General features: G+C 46.6%; 2 protein-coding genes across 2 annotated transcripts in view; both read left to right on the plus strand.

Moving 5' to 3' along the window:
* Window positions 1-15870, plus strand: part of LOC124036565 (succinyl-CoA:3-ketoacid coenzyme A transferase 1, mitochondrial-like) — a 126181-nt gene extending 110311 nt beyond the window's left edge. The window contains exons 16-17 of the mRNA XM_046351286.1: window positions 13707-13808; window positions 14859-15870. Of these exons, the coding sequence (XP_046207242.1) occupies window positions 13707-13808; window positions 14859-14894 (138 nt within the window). The 3' untranslated portion in view covers window positions 14895-15870. The remainder of the gene's footprint in view (window positions 1-13706; window positions 13809-14858) is intronic.
* An 860-nt stretch (window positions 15871-16730) lies between these two features.
* The window catches only part of LOC124036566 (PI-PLC X domain-containing protein 3-like), a 52671-nt gene continuing 49074 nt past the window's right edge, over window positions 16731-20327 (plus strand). Inside the window, exon 1 of the mRNA XM_046351287.1 lies at window positions 16731-17841. Coding sequence (XP_046207243.1) covers window positions 17583-17841 — 259 coding nt within the window. The 5' untranslated portion in view covers window positions 16731-17582. The remainder of the gene's footprint in view (window positions 17842-20327) is intronic.

The raw sequence follows: 20327 nt of genomic DNA on the forward strand, positions 1-20327 counted from the left end.
ATCCTTTTGTGCGACACTCAGGAGCCATGACCAATATACACTACCGTTCAAAAATGTAGGGTAACTTAGAAATGTACTTGTTTTTGAAAGAAAAGCAAATGTTTTGTCCATTCAAATTGCATCAAATTGATTACAAATACAGTATAGACATTGCTAATGTTGTAAATGACTATTGTAGCTGGAAATGGCAGATTGTTTATGGAATATCTACATAGGCTTACAGAAGCCCATTATCAGCAACCAGTGTTCCAATGGCACGTTGTGTTAGCTAATCCAAGTTTATAATTTTAAAAGGCTAATTGATTATTAGAAAACCATTTTTCAATTATGTTAGCACAACTGAAAACTGTTGTTCTAATTCAAGAAGCAAGAATTTAAGAAGCAATAAAGCTGGCCTTCTTTAGACTAGTTGAGTATCTGGAGCATCAGCATTTGTGGGTTCGATTACAGGCTCAAAATGGCCAGACATTTGGCCAGAAAATGGCCAGAGACAAAGCACTTTCTTCTGAAACTCATGTCTATTCTTGTTCTGAGAAATTAAGGTTATTCCATGCATGAAATTGCCAAGAAACTGAAGATTTCGTACAACTACTGTGTACAGAACAGTGCAAACTGGCAAAATAGAAAGAGGAGTGCACAACTAAGCAAGAGGACAAGTACATTAGAGTGTCTAGTTTGACAAACAGACGCCTCACAAGTCCTCAACTGGCAGCTTCATTAAGTAGTACCCACAAAACACCAGTCTCAACGTCAACAGTGAAGAGGCGACTCCAGGATGCTGGCCTTCTAGGCTCATGGGTCTGCCGGTCGTGGCCGGCATGGGTATTGAACCAGCATCTGTAGCAACGCAATTTGCACTGCCACTTGGGCACTGTACAACATGACTTGTAGGGAGTGGGCTACAGTACTACAGTAAGAGCAAAATAATTCTAACATTTCCACACCCTAATTGTAGTCTAAGTTTCTCTTATAATAAAAACTTGTGTAACAAGTGTAACAACAGTTTAGTAAGTAATACTGATGAGTAGTATCAAAAAAATAACTGTCTTTTTAGAGACACGGTAGCGCCTTGGGACCCAAAAGCATAATCAGTCTCCTTGCGCTGGTCTGTAGCAATGAAGTAGTGACCCAGGGTACTATACCACAAATTTCCTCTAAATCCCGCAGCATAATCTCAAAACATTTAGTTGAGCAACCACTGTAGCTAGCAGGTACATGTTTCAGTCTGAATAACACAGCTAGCAGGTACATGTTTCAGTCTGAATAACACATAGCTAGCAGGTACATGTTTCAGTCTGAATAACACAGCTAGCAGGTACATGTTCCAGTCTGAATAACACATAGCTAGCAGGTACATGTTTCAATCTGAATAACACAGCTAGCAGGTACATGTTTCAGTCTGAATAACACATAGCTAGCAGGTACATGTTTCAATCTGAATAACACAGCTAGCAGGTACATGTTTCAGTCTGAATAACACATCGCTATCAGGTACAATTTTCAGTCTGAATAACACAGCTAGCAGGTACATGTTTCAGTCTGAATAACACATAGCTATCAGGTACATGTTTCAGTCTGAATAACACAGCTAGCAGGTACATGCTTCAGTCTGAATAACACAGCTAGCAGGTACATGTTTCAGTCTGAATAACACATCGCTAGCAGGTACATGTTTCAGTCTGAATAACACATAGCTAGCAGGTACATGTTTCAGTCTGAATAACACATCGCTAGCAGGTACATGTTTCAGTCTGAATAAAACGTAGCTAGCAGGTACATGTTTCAGTCTGAATAACACAGCTAGCAGGTACATGTTTCAGTCTGAATAACACAGGTAGCAGGTACATGTTTCAATCTGAATAACACAGCTAGCAGGTACATGTTTCAGTCTGAATAACACATAGCTATCAGGTACAAGTTTCAGTCTGATTAACACAGCTAGCAGGTACATGTTTCAATCTGAATAACACATAGCTATCAGGTACATGTTTCAGTCTGAATAACACAGCTAGCAGGTACATGTTTCAGTCAGAATAACACATAGCTAGCAGGTACATGTTTCAGTCTGAATAACACAGCTAGCAGGTACATGTTTCAGTCTGAATAACACATAGCTAGCAGGTACATGTTTCAGTCTGAATAACACATAGCTAGCAGATACATGTTTCAGTCTGAATAACACATAGCTAGCAGGTACATGTTTCAGTCTGAATAACACATAGCTAGCAGGTACATGTTTCACTCTGAATAACACATAGCTAGCAGGTACATGTTTTTTCTCATCAATGCCCTGGTTATTATTTAATTGTTAAAATGTTGACCGTTATTATACTCAAACCTCTCAGAGCAGACCAGAGCAGACATCCTGTTGCCCTGAATAATGCCTGTTGATGTCTGCTGTGCTGACCAGGACAAATGGCTGCCTGCAGACATCACTGACTCCATTGTCAGCTTGGCTGGCCAGAACAGAGGGGTCACAGTGGTGTAATGGAGGTCTGCATAGGATCATTGATTCTATGTCTTTGTGTGTTCAGTATTGCAGGGGGTAGAGAGGCAGATCAATGTGGGAGCTTTGTGTGGGTCCTGTAGCCGTGTTTCTCTCCGTGTCCGATTTCGCCAGACTCTGCATGTTCCTTTTCTCCGTCTCTTCCTTTCTTCTTTCTGAATGTGTGTTCGTCTCTCTCTCGCTCTCACTCTTTTAGTCTCGCTATAGGTGGCTATAGAATTATGACCAGTCAGGGTTTCGTCTATCCACTCCTTTCTGCTCGGGTGCATTTTAGAGCGAATGCACAACATGATTCCCAGCTGGATGATTTCTGTCAACATTTATAAAGGTTAATGTGTCTCCTATCCACTACCGTGAGCCCCTCCCCCCTCTCCTTCTTCATCCTTCTTTTCTGCTCTCCTCCCTCTATCCTCATCCTTCCCTCCCTTCTCTTAATACCTCTTTCCTCTTCTTTCTTTCCTTTCTCTCTCTTTCTCCTCTCATCCCCCACCACTCTCTTCTCTACCTGGCCTCTTCTCTGGTTACTTCTCCCTATTTTCTACCTCCCCTGTCTACTTCCTCCCCCCAGCAGCCTGCCAATGTGTGTTAACTAGACATTTATCTGATGAGGTGGGGGGCTGGATGGTACTGTGCCCGCTGCCCACCCCTGGAACAGCACTCTCCGCCTAGTGCTTCAGAGCAGGTGACAACAGACATATATAGCTGACAAGCTTTTCAAGAAAGCCTTGACTGTGCTCTCGGTCTCTTCACCGACAGTATAATAGCTCCCCCGTTACCCACTCCTCTCCCCAACAGCTGTCTATTGTATTATTGCCTTTGTATGAATTCACATTACTATAAATTAGGTGTTTGTGTTGAAGGGGCAGGGGCAGGGACAGGACAGTTGGATAATATGGAGACAGCTCAGCAGTGGACACCAGCAGAGAGACTGCTTGGACTGCGCATACATAGTGTTTGGCCACCATCAGTGCTGCTTGCATTAACAGTACGGGTTCTATTTTCAGCTGGTGCTAAGGCGGCGCTAGTGTCAAACACGCGCTAGTTTGCAATTTTGTCATTTAAAAACTGGTGCACTGGCATTTTCCAGCCCTAACGCCAGGTTCTACAATTCACCTCTCTTATATCAGCTCGCTTGCGCTCAGATGGGCTGGGTGGAAATATTTTAGGCTTATCCTTAACTTTATTCAAAGTACTAATTTCTATCATTTTTACAGCGGAAATGCAGCCTATTTAGCCGTGATGCACACTGTCCATATGAACATGGAACAAGAGTAGCATCATGTGCTTTTGGTGCCTGTACACTTCCTGTTTAGAAACATAAACAACTAATGTTCTTTCCCATTTCGTTTTATTTGATTAAAAACCAAGCATATCCTCCCCTCTGCTCAATGAAGGATTTTTTTTTGTCTGCTCAATGCAATTGCAAAGTAGTCAAGACTGTCGATAAAGTGTTTGGTTCCTGAGACCGCTTGGAAATCAATCTTAATCACCAAAGCTTTATTAAAATACAAAGTTTGAGAGGAGTTAAACAGTGAGCTGACATTATTTTAGCCATGCAAGGTCCTGTAAAACCCCCTCCATGCCCATCATGAAATGAGATATGAGAACCTCTTTGAATACGGTGAACCTTGCATTTAGAATTCATCTGTAACCTGTAAAAATAGCTTGTTTTCCATTTCATATGTTCATAACCCAAGTCCTCCCTTAGGCCTACTTTAACAAAGGCTGGTCCAACAGCAATTAGTTTCTTTTTTATCCTGCCGATTTTATGATATCATTACATTTATTTATTGTTGTTTAAAAAAAGCTTGTTTTTTGAATCATTTTATTACAACCAAACGTATTAGAATGATTCACCTTTCTGGTATTATGGTAACAATGTCCACGGTGTGCTTGCAATAGAACTTCCATGAGGGGTGTGAATGTGATCTGATCTGTAAATTGGTTCCAATATGGATATAGAATGTTTATTTTGGAGCTGTATAACGGTGAATGGACATTCTCCCTTTCTCTTTATATTGGATATTTTTCCAGTTATGTTGCCTGTAAGAGTGAGACAGACTATTTAAAATAAGTTGTTCGAATTTGATTACAATTATTAGTTCTCAGGGCCTCCCGAGTGGCGCAGCCGTCTAAGACACTGCATCACAGTGCTAGAGGCGTCACTACAGACCCAGGTTCGAGTCCAGGCTGTGTCACAAGGGAGTCCCATAGGGCGGTGCACAATCGTTCCGGGTAAGGGGAGGCTTTACTTGGCTCATCGTGCTCTAGTGACTCCTTGTGGCGGGCCAGGTGCCTGCGGGATGACCTCGGTCGTCAGTTGAACAGTGTTTCCGCCGACACATTGGTGCGGCTGGCTTCCTGGTTAAGCGGGCGGGTGTTAAGAACCGTGGTTTCGCCTCTCCCGAGCCCATTGGGGAGTTGCAGCGATAAGATCAAAAATGGATCAAAAATATATATATATTTTTAAATAAGATGTATTTGATTTAAATTTGCTTACTAGCTAACTATGTTTGGCATGTCCAAGGTCAGCCATAGCCCGGTAGGCCTAGCCCCCAGTAGGCCTAGCCCCCAGTAGGCCAAGCCCCGATATCAGTGTGAATGCTATTGAAGACATTCAATTGCTTAGAACAATATGGACTGCAGATGGGTTCAAGTTAACGTATTTAGCAAAGATAGGTCAACATTTTGTTATTTTGTTTCAGTAAGCCAGTTAACAAACTTTAATGGACTAACATTGGAATTGGAGTTAATGCCGTAAATAAACAATTTGAGCATGTTCTGATTGGCCGAGTCTCGACACACCCACAACTTGTTTATTTATCAAAACCCAACCTCTTTCGCGGCAACACCAGCAAGTGTGCCGTTAATTGTGATTAGTGAAAATAGCTCAAATATTTCAGACACACCCATGAACCTATAGCACTAACGCTTGCGCTTAGATTTACCATTGTGTTAGGTTTGTTAAAATATAGCCCTTTATCTCCTAACCATTTTAAATCCTTCCACTACACTACCTTAAACGCAATAGGGTCAGGCTGTCTAGTCTGGTATTGTGTTTCCCTACAGTTTAAGCCTGTTGGATGAGAGTGGCAGTGATGGCCCTCCTGGATACACGTTGTTCTGTTCCGAGTCCTCGGGATAATTAAAATCTTGCCTCATTGTGTTTTCAAAATGAATGAGGAAACGGGGAACCTAAAACCTGCCCTCCACAATTCACACACGTGCATACACACACACATACACCCGTTTGCCCTTGAACATAAACAACACACATTCAGCCCTCTGATAACAGAGAGATTAATTGAAGTATATTTCTTCATATGATGATGCTGCTGCTGATATGGGTTGAGCCTGGTGGTGGTAGGTACCTGCAGCCCAAGGGTGCATCTCGTATCAGCACTTTTTCACTTCTACCCTCAGAAGTTTTTGAAACATGTTTGAGGCCCTTTTTGCAATAGTGAAATAGTTGTGTGTGCGGCATGCAGATGTCTGTGTAAAGGTACATTTGGAGGGCCACCATGGCAGCAGCGGTCCCCACAGTAACCCTGTGGAACGTGCTTAGCCACCATGGCAGCAGTGGTCCCCACAGTAACCCTGTGGAACGTGCTTAGCCACCATGGCAGCAGTGGTCCCCACAGTAACCCTGTGGAACGTGCTTAGCCACCATGCCAGCAGCGGTCCCCACAGTAACCCTGTGGAACGTGCTTAGCCACCATGGCAGCAGCGGTCCCCACAGTAACCCTGTGGAACGTGCTTAGCCACCATGGCAGCAGCGGTCCCCACAGTAACCCTTTGGAACGTGCTTAGCAACCATGGCAGCAGCGGTCCCCACAGTAACCCTGTGGAACGTGCTTAGCCACCATGGCAGCAGCGGTCCCCACAGTAACCCTGTGGAACGTGCTTAGCCACCATGGCAGCAGCGGTCCCCACAGTAACCCTGTGGAACGTGCTTAGCCACCATGGCAGCAGCGGTCCCCACAGTAACCCTGTGGAACGTGCTTAGCCACCATGGCAGCAGCGGTCCCCACAGTAACCCTGTGGAATGTGCTTAGCCACCATGGCAGCAGCGGTCCCCACAGTAACCCTGTGGAACGTGCTTAGCCACCATGGCAGCAGCGGTCCCCACAGTAACCCTGTGGAACGTGCTTAGCAACCATGGCAGCAGCGGTCCCCACAGTAACCCTGTGGAATGTGCTTAGCCACCATGGCAGCAGCGGTCCCCACAGTAACCCTGTGGAACGTGCTTAGCCACCATGGCAGCAGCGGTCCCCACAGTAACCCTGTGGAATGTGGTTAGCCACCATGGCAGCAGCGGTCCCCACAGTAACCCTGTGGAATGTGCTTAGCCACCATGGGGTCCCTACAGTAATCCTGTGGAATGTGGTTAGCCACCATGGGGTCCCCACAGTAACCCTGTGGAATGTGGTGAGCCACCATGGCAGCAGCGGTCCCCACAGTAACCCTGTGGAATGTGGTTAGCCACCATGGCAGCAGCGGTCCCCACAGTAACCCTGTGGAATGTGGTTAGCCACCATGGGGTCCCCACAGTAACCCTGTGGAATGTGGTTAGCCACCATGGCAGGAGCGGTCCCCACAGTAACCCTGTGGAATGTGGTTAGCCACCATGGCAGCAGCGGTCCCCACAGTAACCCTGTGGAATGTGTTTAGTCACCATGGCAGCAGCGGTCCCCACAGTAACCCTGTGGAATGTGCTTAGCCACCATGGGGTCCCCACAGTAACCCTGTGAAATGTGGTTAGTCACCATGGCTGCAGTGGTCCCCACAGTAACCCTGTGGAATGTGGTTAGCCACCATGGGGTCCCCACAGTAACCCTGTGGAATGTGGTTAGTCACCATGGCAGCAGCGGTCCCCACAGTAACCCCGTGGAATGTGGTTAGCCACCATGGCAGCAGCGGTCCCCACAGTAACCCTGTTGAATGTGGTTAATCACCATGGCAGCAGCTATCCCCACAGTAACCCTGTGGAATGTGGTTAGCCACCATGGCAGCAGCGGTCCCCACAGTAACCCTGTGGAATGTGATTAGCCACCATGGGGTCCCCACAGTAACCCTGTGGAATGTGGTTAGCCACCATGGGGTCCTCACAGTAACCCTGTGGAATGTGGTTAGCCACCATGGCGTCCCCACAGTAACCCTGTGGAATGTGGTTAGCCACCATGGGGTACCCACAGTAACCCTGTTGAATGTGGTTAGCCACCATGGGGTACCCACAGTAACCCTGTTGAATGTGGTTAGCCACCATGGGGTACCCAGAGTAACCCTGTGGAATGTGGTTAGCCACCATAGCAGCAGCGGTCCCCACAGTAACCCTGTGGAATGTGGTTAGCCACCATGGCAGCAGCGGTCCCCACAGTAACCCTGTGGAGTGTGGTTAGCCACCATGGCAGCAGCGGTCCCCACAGTAACCCTGTGGAATGTGGTTAGCCACCATGGCAGCAGCGGTCCCCACAGTAACCCTGTGGAATGTGGTTAGCCACCATGGCAGCAGCGGTCCCCACAGTAACCCTGTGGAATGTGGTTAGCCACCATGGCAGCAGCGATCCCCACAGTAACCCTGTGGAATGTGGTTAGCCACCATGGGGTCCCCACAGTAACCCTGTTGAATGTGGTTAGCCACCATGGGGTACCCAGAGTAACCCTGTTGAATGTGGTTAGCCACCATGGGGTACCCAGAGTAACCCTGTTGAATGTGGTTAGCCACCATGGGGTACCCAGAGTAACCCTGTTGAATGTGGTTAGCCACCATGGGGTACCCAGAGTAACCCTGTGGAATGTGGTTAGCCACCATGGCAGCAGCGGTCCCCACAGTAACCCTGTGGAATGTGGTTAGCCACCATGGCAGCAGCGGTCCCCACAGTAACCCTGTGGAATGTGGTTAGCCACCATGGCAGCAGCGGTCCCCACAGTAACCCTGTGGAATGTGGTTAGCCACCATGGCAGCAGCGGTCCCCACAGTAACCCTGTGGAATGTGGTTAGCCACCATGGCAGCAGCGATCCCCACAGTAACCCTGTGGAATGTGGTTAGCCACCATGGGGTCCCCACAGTAACCCTGTTGAATGTGGTTAGCCACCATGGGGTACCCAGAGTAACCCTGTTGAATGTGGTTAGCCACCATGGGGTACCCAGAGTAACCCTGTTGAATGTGGTTAGCCACCATGGGGTACCCAGAGTAACCCTGTTGAATGTGGTTAGCCACCATGGGGTCCCCACAGTAACCCTGTGGAATGTGGTGAGCCACCATGGCAGCAGCGGTCCCCACAGTAACCCTGTGGAATGTGGTTAGCCACCATGGCAGCAGCGGTCCCCACAGTAACCCTGTGGAATGTGGTTAGCCACCATGGGGTCCTCACAGTAACCCTGTGGAATGTGGTTAGCCACCATGGCAGCAGCGGTCCCCACAGTAACCCTGTGGAATGTGGTTAGCCACCATGGCAGCAGCGGTCCCCACAGTAACCCTGTGGAATGTGTTTAGTCACCATGGCAGCAGCGGTCCCCACAGTAACCCTGTGGAATGTGCTTAGCCACCATGGGGTCCCCACAGTAACCCTGTGAAATGTGGTTAGTCACCATGGCTGCAGTGGTCCCCACAGTAACCCTGTGGAATGTGGTTAGCCACCATGGGGTCCCCACAGTAACCCTGTGGAATGTGGTTAGTCACCATGGCAGCAGCGGTCCCCACAGTAACCCCGTGGAATGTGGTTAGCCACCATGGCAGCAGCGGTCCCCACAGTAACCCTGTTGAATGTGGTTAATCACCATGGCAGCAGCTATCCCCACAGTAACCCTGTGGAATGTGGTTAGCCACCATGGCAGCAGCGGTCCCCACAGTAACCCTGTGGAATGTGATTAGCCACCATGGGGTCCCCACAGTAACCCTGTGGAATGTGGTTAGCCACCATGGGGTCCCCACAGTAACCCTGTGGAATGTGGTTAGCCACCATGGCAGCAGCGGTCCCCACAGTAACCCTGTGGAATGTGGTTAGCCACCATGGGGTACCCACAGTAACCCTGTTGAATGTGGTTAGCCACCATGGGGTACCCACAGTAACCCTGTTGAATGTGGTTAGCCACCATGGGGTACCCAGAGTAACCCTGTGGAATGTGGTTAGCCACCATGGCAGCAGCGGTCCCCACAGTAACCCTGTGGAATGTGGTTAGCCACCATGGCAGCAGCGGTCCCCACAGTAACCCTGTGGAATGTGGTTAGCCACCATGGCAGCAGCGGTCCCCACAGTAACCCTGTGGAATGTGGTTAGCCACCATGGCAGCAGCGGTCCCCACAGTAACCCTGTGGAATGTGGTTAGCCACCATGGCAGCAGCGATCCCCACAGTAACCCTGTGGAATGTGGTTAGCCACCATGGCAGCAGCGATCCCCACAGTAACCCTGTGGAATGTGGTTAGCCACCATGGGGTCCCCACAGTAACCCTGTTGAATGTGGTTAGCCACCATGGGGTACCCAGAGTAACCCTGTTGAATGTGGTTAGCCACCATGGGGTACCCAGAGTAACCCTGTTGAATGTGGTTAGCCACCATGGGGTACCCAGAGTAACCCTGTTGAATGTGGTTAGCCACCATGGGGTACCCAGAGTAACCCTGTGGAATGTGGTTAGCCACCATGGCAGCAGCGGTCCCCACAGTAACCCTGTGGAATGTGGTTAGCCACCATGGCAGCAGCGGTCCCCACAGTAACCCTGTGGAATGTGGTTAGCCACCATGGCAGCAGCGGTCCCCACAGTAACCCTGTGGAATGTGGTTAGCCACCATGGCAGCAGCGGTCCCCACAGTAACCCTGTGGAATGTGGTTAGCCACCATGGCAGCAGCGATCCCCACAGTAACCCTGTGGAATGTGGTTAGCCACCATGGGGTCCCCACAGTAACCCTGTTGAATGTGGTTAGCCACCATGGGGTACCCAGAGTAACCCTGTTGAATGTGGTTAGCCACCATGGGGTACCCAGAGTAACCCTGTTGAATGTGGTTAGCCACCATGGGGTACCCAGAGTAACCCTGTTGAATGTGGTTAGCCACCATGGGGTACCCAGAGTAACCCTGTTGAATGTGGTTAGCCACCATGGGGTACCCAGAGTAACCCTGTTGAATGTGGTTAGCCACCATGGGGTACCCACAGTAACCCTGTTGAATGTGGTTAGCCACCATGGGGTACCCACAGTAACCCTGTTGAATGTGGTTAGCCACCATGGGGTACCCACAGTAACCCTGTGGAATGTGGTTAGCCACCATGGGGTACCCAGAGTAACCCTGTTGAATGTGGTTAGCCACCATGGGGTCCCCACAGTAACCCTGTGGAATGTGGTTAGCCACCATGGGGTCCCCAGAGTAACCCTGTGGAATGTGGTTAGCCACCATGGCAGCAGTGGTCCCCAGAGTAACCCTGTGGAATGTGGTTAGCCACCATGGGGTCCCCAGAATAACCCTGTGGAATGTGGTTGGTTTGGTAAACTGTACATTTTAAAACAGCATTCCCCTCTGGAAAGGAAAACAGCCCAAAATAATGACATATAAACAGACATTCCACTGGTTCTAGATAACTGCAGCAGTCAACTGCTACCTGTGGTATTGGCAGTAACCACTATACTGGCAACAGTTGGCAGTCTATTCTCAGAGTTGTACTTAATGTCCTCTGGTTATTTCCCTCTTATGTTGCCTTCTATTAATAAACCACAGAAGACCAGCTAATTCCACAAGACAGCCCTCGTGAATAACAGGACTGGCCTCGGCTCAGACACTAATCGATGTTAGTGTGAGGATGGCTTTAAGCTGTGGTCCAGTCACTAACATCACAGAAAATCCTAGACAAGTCTCTCCCTCCCTTTGCCCTCCCCTCTTACTCTGACTTAGTATTGTTCTTTTCATACTTCATGTTTTCTCCTCCCCGTTCCCTTCTGCTCTCCCTCACTCTTTTATCCTTCTCCCTCTCCATATCACTCCATCCTACAAGTTAGCTGTCGGTTTTGACAGCTTTCCTGAGAGGGATACTGTATCTCTCTCTCTCTTGCTATTCTCTCTCTCGCTATTCTCTATTCTCTCTCTCGCTATTCTCTCTCTCGCTATTCTCTATTCTCTCTCTCTCTCTCTCTCTCTCTCTCTCTATTCTCTCTCTCTCTCTCTATTCACTCTCTCTCTCTCTCTCTCTATTCTCTCTCTCTATTCTCTCTCTCTCGCTATTCTCTATTCTCTCTCTATTCTCTCTCTCTCTCTCTCTCTCTCTCTCTCTCTCTCTCTCTCTCTCTCTCTCTCTCTCTCTCTCTCTATTCTCTCTCTCTATTCTCTCTATCTCTCTCTATTCTCTCTCTCGCTATTCTCTATTCTCTCTCTCGCTATTCTCTATTCTCTCTATTCTCTCTCTCTCTCTCTCTCTCTCTCTCTCTCTCTCTCTCTCTCTCTCTCTCTCTCTCTCTCTCTCTCTCTCTCTCTCTCTCTCTCTCTCTCTCTATTCTCTCTCTCTCTCTCTCTCTCTCTCTCTCTCTCTCTCTCTCTCTCTCTATTCTCTCTCTCTTCTCTCTCTCTCTCTATTCTCTCTCTATTCTCTCTCTCTATTCTCTCTCTCTCTATTCTCTCTCTCTCTCTATTCTCTATATTCTCTTCCCCCCGCCCCTGTCCTTCTGACTACACCATAGCCTCTCCCATACATATCTCATATCCATTTCCTGGCTCTGCCTGTGCTCACTGTAGCTGGGTTGTGGCTCCATCTTTTTTAATTGCTTCCTTCCCTCGTGTTATTTTTCTAAATTACAGGTCAAGCAATACAGTATCACGATAGGAGAAGAGGATAGCAAGCTCTTTTAGAGCATTGAGACAAAGCCCATATCTTACAACAGCAGGCTGTATCCCAAATTAAATGTTGGTCTAAAGTAGTGCTATTACGAACATGGTGTGGTTTGAGACGCAGACAGTGTTATTGGGAGTCTAAAATGGCAGGAGAGACCAACACTGTAAGAATGTAGTTCGGGTGAGACTCGGGTCAGACCAGTCTGGCCTTGTTAACACAGAGTAATGTCAGACAGTGGAACTCTTGTAGATTCTGGTGTTAGCTGTGGTTCTTTCCTGTTCTCTCATACAGCCAGATCTTTCTTGGGATCTTTTTTTGGCAATGAGAATAGTGACATTTAATTTCAATCTTAATTTTCTGATGATTTGAACAAATAAGCACTTTTCTCTTGTCTGTCGACATTAACCTATTGAGCTGAAATGCAGGACCCTGCAGAGTGCATTGCCGACCTTGAGTTTTGTTTGAAGTAAAGTGGATCTCTGCCAGAGAACTCAACAGGCAGCGGTCCAACCCCACACCCAGCATTTCAGATGTTGTCTTATTGAATAAATGCATCTCTCTCTCTGTCTCCCTTTCTCTCTGTCTCCCTTTCTCTCTCTCCCTCTCTCTGTCTCCCTTTCTCTCTGTCTCTCCCTTTCTGTCTCTGTCTCTCTCTCTCTGTCTCCCTTTCTCTCTGTCTCTCCCTTTCTGTCTCTCTCTCTCTCTCTCTCTCTCTCTCTGTGTCTGTCTCTCTCACTCTGTCTCTGTTTGTATCTCTCTCTCTGTCTCTCTCTCCGTCTCTCTCTCTCTCTCTCTCTCTCTCTCTCTCTCTCTCTCTCTCTCTCTCTCTCTCTCTCCCTTTCTCTCTCTCTCTCTCTCTCTCTCTCTCTCTCTTCTCTCTCTCTCTCTCTCTCTCTCTCTCTCTCTCTCTCTCTCTCTCTCTCTCTCTCTCTCTCTCTCTCTCTCTCTCTCTCTCTCTCTCTCTGTCTCTCCCTCTCTGTCTCTGTCTCTCTCTCTATGTCTCTCTCTCACTCTGTCTCTGTTTGTATGTCTTTCTTGATCTCTCTCTCTTTCTCTCGTGCTCTCTCTCTCGTGCTCTCTCTCTCTCTCTCTCTCTCTCTCTCTCTCTCTCTCTCTCTCTCTCTCTCTCTCTCTCTCTCTGTCTCTCCCTCTCTGTCTCTGTGTGTCTCTCTCTCTCTCTGTGTCTGTCTCTCTCACTCTGTCTCTGTTTGTATCTCTGTCTTTCTTGATCTTTTTCTCGCTCTCTCTCTGTCTGTGTCTCTCTCTCTCTCTCTCATGCTCTCCCTCTCTCGTGCTCTCTCTCTCTCGTGCTCTCTCTCTCTCGTGCTCTCTCTCTCTTGTGCTCTCTCTCTCTCTGCTCTCTCTCTCTCGTGCTCTCTCAGGCTGTGTTTGATGTGGACAAGACTAAAGGTCTGACTCTGATTGAGGTGTGGGAGGGGCTGACCCCAGAGGACATTAAGGCATGCACAGGAGCACACTTTGAGGTGAGTCATACAGGGACAGCCGGTCTGGCCACTCCAGGGTTGTGTTGTCCAAATCAAGAATAATGCTTTAGCCAGCCAACTTTCCACATTGGAAAGTTGCATATTTACTAGTTACAAAATAAACTTGAAACATATAATACACTTGAAACATAATACCCTCAGTAAATCCATATTTGACTTGAATTGTCTTCGTAACCACAAAACCAAGAGTGTTTATGAAAGGTAGCAGACTAAATTATTGATCCTGCTCAGTGAAATACTATCAATAGTAAAAGATGGGGCCTTCCGGGTGGCGCAGTGGTTAAGGGCGCTGTACTGCAGCGTCAGCTGTGCCACCAGAGACTCTGGGTTCGCGCCCAGGCTCTGTCATAACCGGCCGCGACCGGGAGGTCCGTGGGGCGACGCACAATTGGCTTAGCGTCGTCCGGGTTAGGGAGGGTTTGGCCGGTAGGGAAATCCTTGTCTAATCACGCACCATCGACTCCTGTGGCGGGCCGGGCGCAATGCGCGTTGACCAAGGTTGCCAGGTGCACGGTGTTTCCTCTGACACATTGGTGCGGCTGGTTTCCGGGTTGGATGACGCTGTGTTAAGAAGCAGTGCGGCTTGGTTGGGTTGTGTATCGGAGAACGCATGACTCTCAACCTTCGTCTCTCCCGAGCCCGTACAGGAGTTGTAGCGATGAGACAAGATAGTAGCTACTAAACAATTGGGGAGAAAAAGGGGTAAAATTTTAATTAAATAAAAATAGTAACAGATGGTTTCTCTCCTTTCAAAACTCTCTTTCTCTCTCTCTCTCACTCTCTCTCTCTCTCTCTCTCTCTCTCTCTCTCTCTCTCTCTCTCTCTCTCTCTCTCTCTCTCTCTCTCTCTCTCACACTCCCACTCTCTCTCTCTCTCTCTCTCTCTCTCTCTCTCTCTCTCTCTCTCTCTCTCTCTCTCTCTCTCTCTCTCTCTCTCTCTCTCTCTCTCTCTCTCTCTCTCTCTCTCTCTCTCCCTCCCACTCTCACTCTCTCTCACTCTCTCTCTCTCACCCTCTTCGATGTCCAACAGGTGTCTCCAAACTTGAGGGCCATGCAACAGGTCTAGAAGCTGGGGGAAGTGTCCGAGGAGAGGAACTATGGCTTGAAGGCTGTGTTAATCTCTCCGTATGTGTGAAGGAAGGAACACAAACTAATCAACAATGTTCATCCTAATGTTACTGAACACCGCTTCCGTCTACTAAATCATAACGTCACTGAAACATTACTGTAACATCCATTGATGTACAGGAACATGTGAGATGCATAAATAAGCGATGCCTAGTTTGGTTGTGGTTGTTAAGAAACCAACAGCGTGATGATGTTGATGATATTATATGAATTGAATTGAAAATAATTGTTGTCCCTGACATAACTGAAGAGGAACTGTGTAATATGTATTTAGTAATAACGTAATGTTTTAATTAGATGTTTTATGCTACATCAACACAGAGGCTATTCTCTCCAAAACTTATAACACAAACAATGATGGACTTCATTTCATTCCAGTCAGTTGTGCCCTCCCTTCTGCACTTGTTCACTCCCCTCCTTAGACGTGATTCAGCCAGGTGTCCCCTGTAAGTAATAGCTCCAACTAGTTTCAGACATACTGTGTTCACTGATGCAGTGAAATGGGAATGAATTGGAGAAGGGAGGAAGCACCGCTCTGGTCTGACATCAAAACTGATATTATCTAGATTTTTATTTGCTTTTGAGCCTCTCCACTTCATCCTGGTTTGGTACTTCAGTTGAATGGTCAGCCTCATGTAAACAAACTGGTTTGGTACTTCAGTTGAATGGTCAGCCTCATGTAAACAAACTGGTTTGGTACTTCAGTTGAATTGTCAGCCTCATGTAAACAAACTGGTTTGGTACTTCAGTTGAATGGTCAGCCTCATGTAAACAAACTGGTTTGGTACTTCAGTTGAATGGTCAGCCTCATGTAAACAAACTGGTTTGGTACTTCAGTTGAATGGTCAGCCTCATGTAAACAAACTGGTTTGGTACTTCAGTTGAATGGTCAGCCTCATGTAAACAAACTGGTTTGGTAAACTGGTTTGGTCAGCCTCATGTAAACAAACTGGTTTGGTAATGGTCAGCCTCATGTAAACAAACTGGTTTGGTACTTCAGTTGAATGGTCAGCCTCATGTAAACAAACTGGTTTGGTATTTCAGTTGAATGGTCAGCCTCATGTAAACAAACTGGTTTGGTACTTCAGTTGAATGGTCAGCCTCATGTAAACAAACTGGTTTGGTACTTCAGTTGAATGGTCAGCCTCATGGAAACAAACACTTAATAATACAGGCTACATGGTTTCAGGTATTTTAGCTACTACAATGTGAGGCCTTACATTTTCTACCCACACGTTTCTCTGTCCTGTATTTGTGTATTATATTAAACTAGGTATGTTACCTTGATGTCCATTTTCTGTTGTATTGCCTTTCCCCATCCCATATTTTGCGTGTTGCACATACGTCTCAAAGTTCTTTGGCACTACTTCCTGAATAATGTTTTGTTTTATTACACCTCAAATATTTATTCATAATTTCTGTTTGACAGTGAAGGAAGGAATGAAGCATGTTGAGAGTATTGAATAGGTATGGCGATCTCTTGGTGAGTTGAGCTCTGTATCATTGTCGACAATTCATTGAACAAACTGAATGAATGCTCCATCTCTCCTCTGAGAAGCTGCAAGGCTGTGACTCAATCGTATCATATCGCTGTACTGCATGTTCTGCCCCAAAGTTCCTCCTTCATTAGCCACGTTTGACATCATTTAGCTCCGAGCAACTAGAGGGAATTAAGTCGTTCATTTCTTTGTCAAAACAGCAGGTTTCCTGACATTTTTTTAATCGATTTGTCCACATTAGAAGAGTGCGCGGTCCAGTTACCTGAGGGATTTTACATAAATGTAGAAAGCAACCAGAGGTTCTTCTTCACTCTTGGGGTTCAAAGAGAATATAGATGTTCTATCATCAACCGGAAAAAAATTACAATTGTTGCGAATATGTTGTGAAACATTCCATAGCACATCAAGGGTTCACATTTCTAAATATAAGGAGAAGTAGATGTATAATTTAGCCTATATAGACAAAACATGTGTTTTTGAGTGAGGTATCTTTTAAACTCTGGCCTGGTGTCAAAATATGTCCAATGTTATGCATATATTCAGTGCTGGACTTGGACTGAAATATGTATCATTCTGGGTGCCGGTCCTGTTTATATTTAGGTGCAGGAGCTCCACAATACTTTTGAGCTGATATTTTAAAAGAGCTCAAACATTTGTGGTGCCGGTACTCCGCTCAGGTGAGCTCATCCCCAAGTCAAAAACTGCATTTATTCAAGTAAAAATGTACAAATCCATATAAGCGAGAAGATAACATCAATCGGTTAACGTGTCTTATTCCCAAGGCGCTTCTTCAGAAAGCAGTGTCGGGAAAGTGGTGTCGGGAAAGCAGATTTGATGAATTCAGCACCACAGGAGTGGACAGCGGCGCTATACACGGACGGGCAAACACAAAGCCATGTGGATGCAGTACTTGTAGTGGAGAGCAGAAGAGCCATTCGCGGTTTCAACCAGAATGGGACATAGAACTAATTATTTAATTAAGTCAACTGGCGATGGCTGGGCCCACCCTCAATTCAATGACTTCACAGGAATATATCACTCGCCCGCCATGAGATCACCCTAAAATCACAATGATCAAAAACACAACTCTTTAACGACATATCCTATGAAACGTGTTCGATATCCACATGATCGCATTCAGGGGGTGTGGCGTGAACTCACTCCCAGGCACGCTGGTGTGCGTGTGTTGCGTATGGGTGAGTAGTAAGGGGAGCGAGCGCTGCATAGAGAAAGCGCACTCAACGCTCGCGCAAGCAGAGAGTGGGAATATAGTGCGCGGTGGCATGGCTTCCTCTCACGGGAAAAGCGAACCCAGGTTCGCCGACTGGATGGCAAATTTACCGGAGAGCATGCACAGCATCCCGCTCACCAACCTGGCCATTCCTGGTAAGAGTCCCATCTTAGCTTTCACGGCTGCGTAAAGGTGCGCATTGAAGTGTTGGACATGTGTATTGTTGATCTTGCAGTGAAGTCATTTAGGCTTTTTCCATAGATTAGACATTTTACGTTTTAGTCATTTAGCAGACGCTCTTAGCCAGAGCGACTTACAGGAGCAATTAGGGTAAAGTGCCTTGTCTAAGGGCACATCAGAGTTTTCACCTAGTCCGCTCGGGATTCGAACCAGCGACCTTGCAGTTACTGGTTTGGTTAACGCTGCCGCCCGGTCCAGGTATTTCTTGTTGTGTTATTTGTCTTATTTGTCTATCTACGACAGAAATATTGATTTGTAGAACTGACGGTGAAGTCCGTGACCTAGCCGGTGACCTCCTTCAGATTTATAAATGAGACAGAATTGTCAAATTCCATACAAATGGTTGTTTCGTTCTCACTAAAGTCCTAGGCTATAGGCTACAGTAGTCTCTCAAAACCACGTTGGAGAGATGGCACTTGTTGCGTTAAGGCGAGAGTTATGTGTAAGGGCAACACTATCTTCAAACGAATAGGATACAGTTGAGCTGCTAGGGCTCGATATGCTATGCCAAAGGCTGAGACGTGTGTCGCGGTCTATCGGCTTGATTAAAATCAAATGTGTCCTTGAGGGAGGGATATGAATGATCTTACTAAAACCTTGCTAATACAAGTTAATACGTTAAATTGTCATTTCAACTAGTGTCCCGTTGTGCTCCTTTTAAATATGTTTTACTGTATAACTGAAATCGTCCCCTTTTTTGGTAGGATATAGCAGGTTATATGTCAATGTGATCTTTGGCAGTGCGTAGGCTGTTAGACCAAACGGGGCATAACAGGGTTCATTGCATTGCAACCATGATGGCCTATGTACTGCTCACGAGTAGCCTACGTCACATAATATTACGTTATAGTGATATTTATTGATTTGTAGGGATCTCTAAATCCCCATTAAAAAGGTTTGTAGCTGGTCAATCTCCTGTCTTTGCAGACTGTAGACATCCTTGACCCATTCAAAGACCTTCATCCTTTCCTTCCTTGAGGAAACCAGTGATCTGACATAATCAGACTGCATATTGTCAAACGTTAAAAGCAAACCTTGCATATGCCTGCACCCTGCCTAGTTCATAGACTACATTACCAAAAGTATGTGGACACCTGCTCGTCAAAAACATCTTATTCCAAAACCATGGGCATTAATATGGAGTTGCTCCCCACTTACGCTGCTATAACAGCCCAGTAATCTGTGAAGGCTTTCCACTAGATGTTGGAACATTGCAGCAGGGACTTGCTTCTATTCAGTCAACAGATCATTAGTGAGGTCGGCATTCCAATTCATCCCCAAGCTGTTTGATGGAGTTAAAGTCAGGGTTCTTTGCAGGCCAGTCAAGTTCTTTCACATCATTTCGACAAACCATTTCTGTTTGCACCTTGCTTCGTGCATGGGGGCATTGACATGCTGAAACAGGGAAGGGCCTTTCCCGAACTCTTGCCACAAAGTTGGAAGCACATAATTGTCTAGTATGTCATTTTATGCTGTAGCATTAACATTTCTCTTCTATTGAACTAAGGGGCCTAGCCCGAACCATGAAAAACAGCCCCAGATCATTATTCCTCCTCCACCTAGCTTTTGGTGCTATGCATTTGGGCAGGTACTGTTCTCCTAGCATCCACCAAACCCAGATTTGTTTGTCGGACTGCCAGATGGTGAAGCATGATTCATCACTCCAGAGAACGCATTTTCACTGCTCCAGACTCCAATTGCAGCAAGCTTTACACCAGTCCAGCCAACCCTTGGCATTGCGCATGGTGAACTTAGGCTTGTGTGCGGCTACTCGGCCATGGAAAACCATTTCATGAAGCTCCCGATGAACAGTTGTGCTTATGTTGCTTCGAGGCAGTTTTGAACTGTTTTTGTATTTATTTATTGCTAAGGCAGCAGCTACTCTTCCTGGTGTCCAAACATATTAAAGCATTATATTACATATAAAACAGTACAGTGTTTGTCTATAGTGATTGCATGGCTGTGTGCTCGATTTTATACATCTGTCAGTAATGGGTGTGGCTGAAATAGCCAAATCCACTAATTTGAAGGGTGTCCACATACTTCTGTTTTATATAGTGTATCTCAGATCCTCTGTGATCCCGTCTAGGAAGACAGGATAGAAACAAGATGGAAGGAAAGAAGTATGTTTCAAGTGTTGTAATGGACCATTGTCTTGGCATTAGCATCCAAAAGTGCTGCCAGCTGTTTAGAGGTTTCGACCAATCATGCGGCAGGTCTCCTGAGACTGCAGCTCTGATTGGCTGTCTGGATTAAGACCCAGTCACTGATTTCACTCCTTTTGTGGAATGGCCCATTAACATCCTGAAAATTCTAGTGATTACCTTCACTTATCATACACTGGCACACACACACATGCAGGCAGGCGGAGAGTATTGGCGCTCACTTAAAATGTATACCA

Source organism: Oncorhynchus gorbuscha, linkage group LG05, assembly GCF_021184085.1.
Source record: "Oncorhynchus gorbuscha isolate QuinsamMale2020 ecotype Even-year linkage group LG05, OgorEven_v1.0, whole genome shotgun sequence".
In the NCBI taxonomy this organism is placed as follows: domain Eukaryota; kingdom Metazoa; phylum Chordata; class Actinopteri; order Salmoniformes; family Salmonidae; genus Oncorhynchus; species Oncorhynchus gorbuscha.